Source organism: Peromyscus maniculatus, chromosome 13 (assembly GCF_049852395.1).
Source record: "Peromyscus maniculatus bairdii isolate BWxNUB_F1_BW_parent chromosome 13, HU_Pman_BW_mat_3.1, whole genome shotgun sequence".
Taxonomy (NCBI): domain Eukaryota; kingdom Metazoa; phylum Chordata; class Mammalia; order Rodentia; family Cricetidae; genus Peromyscus; species Peromyscus maniculatus.
Window position 1 is genome coordinate 68,176,522 of NC_134864.1, and position 6,770 is coordinate 68,183,291.

The window sequence follows — 6,770 nt, forward strand, 5'->3', positions numbered from 1 at the left end:
TTTACTCAATCTTAGAGCAAGTGCTGCACCATTGAACACAGGCACTGAATGATGCTAGAAGTAGTTTTTTTTTCCTGGCAGAGCTTTGTATGTGCTTATGAGATAGATGGACAGAGCAGCATTTCGTATTTGGGGGGCTTCTAAAATCAATGCCTTCTGCATGAGATACCAGGCTATTATGTCAAAAATATATCATTTCTTTAAAAAAAAATTGAAGTCTATCTTAGATGAGAATACATTTTGCACAATATGGGATTTTCTAGACTCCTGGATTTTTAACAATGCTTGGATACCAATCCTGTTTTTAATTTTCTTGGGTGTTGCTTTTGAGATAATCCTTGTAAGAACTTGTGAATTCTTTAAGAAAAAGCTTGAATTATGGGAAAATGAAAGTTCGTGTGCTCAGAAGGTAAGAAATGATGGATCATTCTCGTCTATTTTTCAAAAGCACACATAAGAATAATTTATAAAAAAAAATTTAACTTTGATAGTTGGGCTATTTCTCTAACATTTTGATCTTCTCCCTTGAAACAGAATGAAGATGTTTTCCCAAAAGGAATGACATTTGGTAAATATCACACAATTTCATCTTTTTTGTTTGTGTGTTTGCTTTTGGTTTTTCAAGACAGGGGTTCTCTGTGTAGTCTTGGTGTTGGCTGTCTTGTAACTAGCCCTGTAGATCAGGCTGGCCTCAAACTCATAAAGATTTGCCTGCCTCTGCCTACCAAGTGCTGGGATTAAAGGCATGAGCCATGACTGGCCAGTTTGCAATTTCATCTTTTAATATTAAACTTATTCAGCCTGAGTTTCTTCTCCTGATACTGTAACTTTTTGTTCCCATGTAGCTATAGAGAGCTGGTCCATTTCCCAGACATCGTCAGCAGAAAGGTAAGTGAGATGAATCAATATAACTTGTTTACATTCTATTCAGACTTGTATTTATTTCTGAATCCCAGAGAAGGATCTTCCTAAAGATACAGTAAATTATAGTTCACTCCAATATTGTTTTTAAGTCATTGCCTTGTTCCAAGCTGTGATAAGGGCTTTTCATATATTGGTAAAATTATCCTTTAAAGTAGATAAAGCTTACAGAGGTTAACTGACTCAGATTCTTATGATAAAATACCCCACTACTCACAACAAAATAGTAGCCACAATTTCTTATAATTCATTTGGTAAAAAAATTTACCATCTCTTGTGGATGGAGCCAACAGTGAAGCAGGTGCTGTAAAACTGAGAGGCTCTCTGAAATTCAGAATGCAGTTTAGAATCTGACAGCTTACAAGTGCTTCTGCTGTGCTTTAGACACTAACATCATCATTGCTCTTTGTTGCAATCTTAATTGTTTTAACTAAAACTCATCCAGTGATTATTAAACATCTATACAGTGGATGGACATTGTTAGATGCTAGGATACAAACACTTGAGCTAGCTTCTGATCTCACACATGTAGCTAAAGGACAGTTGCTGCCCAGTACTCAAACATTTAGGAGATGTCTGAACCAGCCTAGGGCTTTAAGAATGGTTTTGTGGAAGGGTACATGAGAGTTGGGATTTCAATTTTTAAAATTACATTTATGCATTGATTTGTTTGCATGGTTTATGGTGGAGGTGGGAAGGCCTCACATGGGAAAGCCAGACGACAGTTTGCTCCTCTCACCACATTGGCCTTGGGGATTTAACTCAGGTCATCAGGCCTGGCAGCAAGCAGTTTTGCAAGCTGAACCATTCATGGACCCTGGAGCTTGATTTTAAAGAACAAATGTAAATTAGCCTGAAACTAGAGTTTAGAAGATAGTAAAGGCATTCCAGGACATATACAAAGACAAGGGAATAAGAAACAGCAAGCTGTGTGAAAGAAATAGCAATGATTTCAGAGTTGCTGAAAAGTGAACTGGGTACAAGTAGTGGGAGATGAATGTGAAGAGGTGGAAGGGGCTAAGATCATAGAAGGCATTCTATACCATTCTAATCCAAAACTTGGATTTAACACTGAACAAAAAACACTGTAGATGTTTAAGAAAAAGAGGGTTTGGGAGTTTCAAGATGGCCCAGTGAGTGGATAAAGCGCTTGCCCACACAAGACTGGTGTTTAGGTCCCAGCACCCACATACATAATAATCTAGTGTGATGCCCACCTGTAATCCTAAGCACTCAAGAACACCTGGCTAACTAGGTTACCCCAAAGACACCCTTGTAACATGAATCTTAAGTGGTCTTATAATAAAAAAAAAAACCTGGAGCCAAATATTGAGGTGAAGCTGAAAGATCAGAGAAGCAGAACAAGCCAGCCACAAGCTCTTACCCCTAGGAAATCCTCAGTCTCAAGACAGTGAGTTCCTGTTTCCTCACACCTTATATACCTTTTTCTGCTCTGCCATCTTACTTCCTTGGATTAAAGGTGTACACACTTGTGTACACACAAGCAAAGGCATGAGATCTCAAGTGTTGGGATTAAAGGTGTGTACCACCATACCTGGCTTTGTTCCCAGTGTGGTCTTAAACTTGCAGAGATCCAGACGATCTCTGTCTCCCAAGTGATAGGATTAAGGATGTGTGCCATCACTGTCTGGCCTCTATGTCTAATCTAGTGGCTGGTTCTGTTCTCTGATCCCCAGATAATTTTTATTGGGGTATACAAAATATTACCAGATTTCTCCTTTTTTGTCTAAAATAATAACAGAAGACTATAACTAATATAAGAAAAACTATATACAATAAGTACAATAAGGATATAGAATATATACAGTCAATAATTACATTAACAATGTCTAGTCCATTAACATTTGACAGATTCAGTGAAAATACTTCATTATCTATCCTATTTTGGTGAGTCTAAAATGTGTCTAATTCACTTTCTATCCTAACTTGTATTACCAACGAAAAACTATCCTTTGATGTCTTTCAAACTTATACACTTTACACCTCTTTAGTGAGTTTCTGTTCTGAATTTGTTAACAAAGAAACTATAACTATCTAATCTTCAACTCCCTCAGAGACCTGAGAAGGACATAATATTACCTAAGTAAGCAGGAAATGCAAGCAAGTGACTTCCAAAAATTTTACCAGAGACATATGCTGGAACATTGTCAGTTTTAATCTGTATAAGTATACCCAAGATGGCCATAACTTCTAGCAAATGTGTGATTATAGAATCAGCTTTTTTGGAACTCAGAGCAGTTGCCCATTGAAATCCTGAATAGGTATCAATGGTGTGGTGTACATATTTCAATTTTCCAAATTCTACAAAATGAATCACATCCATCTACCATATTTCATTCCTCTGAGTGCCCTTTTGGTTACATCCTGCTGGTAGTGGAGTTTAACTGTAAAAAGAACAAGTAGGACATTTCCTTATAATATCTTTGGCTTGTTGCCAGGTTACAGAAAAGTTCTTTTTTAAACCCTTACTATTGACATGATGTTTTTGTTTTGTTTTGTTTTGTTTTGTTTTGTTTTTTGTTTTTTCGAGACAGGGTTTCTCTGTGTAGCTTTGCGCCTCTCCTGGAACTCACTTGGTAGCCCAGGCTGGCCTCGAACTCACAGAGATCCACCTGGCTCTGCCTCCCAAGTGCTGGGATTAAAGGCGTGTGCCACCACCGCCCGGCCGTGACATGATGTTTTTTATGAAACTCTGAGGCCTCCAGTACATTTCCTATCAATAGTTCATCAATCTCATCATTTCTTTGTGCTAGAGGGCCTGACAGACCTGTATGGGATCGGATGTGAGTTATATATAAGGGATGATTCCTATTCTTGATTACTTCTTGTAACTGAATAAATAACAAAGTTAATTCTGACTCACCAAGGATAAATTCTGCAGTTTCAACATGTAAGACCACTCTTTCAGCATACTAGGAGTCAGTAACTATGTTGAGGGGTTCCAAAAAATCTATTAATACCATCAGAATAGCATATAATTCCAATTTTTGGATAGAATTATAAGGACTTTGAACCACTTTTCTTAAATTTTCTCATTTGTAACCTGCCTTTCCTTGTTTGTTTGTGCCTGTATAAATTGTAGGGGCCCCAGATATTGGTGTTTCCCATACAATTGCGAGTCAGGATCCAGTTAGCTCTTTTTATAAGTTTAATTCTATCACTTTTGGGATATTTGCTGTTAATCTCCCCCTCTCCCATGCAAAAAAAAAATATATTGCAAGCTCTTTGCCAAGATTCACTTCCTGCCCATAATTTGTCAATTCATCATTAGTTGAAGGTACTACAATTTCTGCTGGTCTATTCCTGCTAATTGATGAAGTCTTAATTTTCCTTTTAAAATCAACTCAGAGATCTTTTCCACATAAGTTTTTAATTTTTTTTTACTGTTTATTTGGTAGAAAAATCCATTCCAACATAATATTCTCTCTGCATTAAAATTCCTGTAGGAGAATGCCTAGAGGGTAAAATAACCAAAATGCAATTAAGCTTTTGGATCTAAGATGTAAAACAGAGAGAGGAGGAGAAAGAAACCTGACCTCAACCTCTGCCTTCCATATGCATGTATGCAAATGTGTTTGTGTACCTTTATACACATGTGTGACCACACACATGTTAACATGCATAGACATACAGCATGCATACCACATACGAACACAAAGAGGATTGTTTTGTTTTTCTGTGAGATCACTCATTTCTTGGTGCAGAATGAGCCTGGAGATTGATAGTCTAATTTCTTTCATACTTCAAATGTACTAAAATTTAAAGTCTAGTTGCTTTGTTAGTCTATTGGTCCTAGGAACTTTAGTACTAAGATAGGTGCCTCAAGAAGCAGAAATACTATCTGGAGGTCCCAGGTTAGTAGAATCCTTGTCAAGGGTAGCTGGTAGTAGGACTGCCATGGTAAACTGGGGAAACTCCATAGTGCTGTTAGATACTCATGGGACTGTCTAAGACACTGCATCTTTCAGCACAAGGGGTACACTGTCTTCAAAGCTCACCAGAGGATTGACAGGAAAGAGGAAATCTTAAAAAAAAAATGAGGACAGGGATTTTCAGCTTCCTCCTCCATATGCTATCATTTACTTCTTCCTGCCTAGGCAGGAGTTAATCCTTAGGTGGCTTATAAGGAAAGATACATCAGTCACCTCTAAAGTTTCACTTTTCATGGTTTCAGGTACTTGAGACCAACTATAGTTGGAAATATGCAATAGAAAAATCTAGAAACAAACAATTCATGACTTTTAAATTTCATGCCATTCTGAGGAGTGTGATGAAATGTGCTGGGGTGGTTTGAATAAGAATGTCCTTCATAGGCTCAGATATTTGAGTGTTTGGTTTCCAACTGTTAGAGTGTTTAGGAAGGATTAGAAGGTGTCTTTTGCCAGGCGGCACACGCATTTTAATCCCAGCACTCGGGAGGCAGAGCCAGGCGAATCTCTGAGTTCAAGGCCAGCCTGGTCTACAGAGCGAGATCCGGGACAGGCACCAAAACTACAAAGAGAAACCCTGTGTCTAAAAACCAAAACCAAAAAAAAAAAAAAGTGTCTTTCTTGGAGGAGATGTGTCACTGGGGATGGACTTTGAGGTTTCAAAAGTCCACACCAGCCCAAGTCACAATCTCTCTCTGCCAAGAACCTGTGGATCAGATGTAAGCTCTCAGCTACTGCTCCAGTGCTGTGCCTATCTGTCTGCTGTCATGCTCTTACCATGGACTAACCCTCTGAAACTGTTGACTTGGTCATGGTATCTCCCCAAGACAGATGCCAATCTGCTCTGTTTCTTTCTCCAGCATATGCATGCTGTATTATCCTATATAACTTAGTTGCCATCTTAGTGTTTCAGATTGACTGTTTCATATTGCTGTACTTGTATTCACAATAAATAAATACATCTTTATTTATTTTTAAATAAATAATCTTTATTTACTTAACTATGGCTCCAAAGAATTCCAATGTTGGTGCTGGCAATTCAGACATCAAAAGAGAAGCTGCAAAGTGCTTTAAATGAAAAGTGAAAATAAGATAGGACTTTTGAGACAGAGAAAGACTACATAACTTTCATTATGGTGTGATATAATGTTCTATTATTTGTTGCATTTGATTCTTTTCCTGACATAAATTAAACTTCAGGGAACTGAGTAGCAGAGTGCTTGCCCTTGCCTTGTGTGTTCTAGGCCTTGGGTTTAATCCCTAGTACTGCAAAAATCAGTTCATAATTTAATAGTTAAGCATTATTGTAAATAAGAAGAAAAATTTTAGTGTACCCAGCATTTGGTGATGTCTACAGATTCAAGTTTGCTAGGGGCTGGGAATGGATCCCTGAGAAGGGAAGCATTATGACTGAGAAGGGTGGTAGAACAGTGGTTATGGAGGAGCAGGCTTAAAGAGGACATGCTCCAGTGGACACATACTGCAGTGAAAACCCAGTATTTTGGGTTTACACAAGCCAAGCTTTAGTTAATTAGCTCATCAATTAATTTTTGTTTGAGACAAGGTCTTGCTGTGTAACACAGATTGGACTTCAATTCTAGACTCTCCCACTTCAGGCTCCTGAAAGTGTAGGCTACCACACCTTCCTAAGGTTTCAATTTGTATCATGGTTTTGCCTTTTGTTGATTGGCCTGGCATTAGACAATTAGCTTTAGGACATTGGTCTGTGAATTTATGGTTAATAGCAAGTCTAAAATCTGTAGTGTACGTCTAAGGATTATCTTGACAAAATTTCTTCTTGCTGTAGAGAAGTTATTCTTGCTTTTGATGCCTAAGGCCGATTAGATGACTCCTCCCACATTGGGGAGAACAGACTCCTTTATAATTTACTAATTCATA

General features: G+C 37.9%; 1 protein-coding gene across 1 annotated transcript in view; it reads left to right on the plus strand.

Moving 5' to 3' along the window:
- Lrtm3 (leucine rich repeat transmembrane protein 3) overlaps nt 1-6,770 on the plus strand; it is a 29,387-nt gene continuing 22,617 nt past the window's right edge. Inside the window, exons 1-3 of the mRNA XM_042260441.2 lie at nt 1-409; nt 535-568; nt 846-888. Of these exons, the coding sequence (XP_042116375.1) occupies nt 107-409; nt 535-568; nt 846-888 (380 nt within the window). The 5' untranslated portion in view covers nt 1-106. The remainder of the gene's footprint in view (nt 410-534; nt 569-845; nt 889-6,770) is intronic.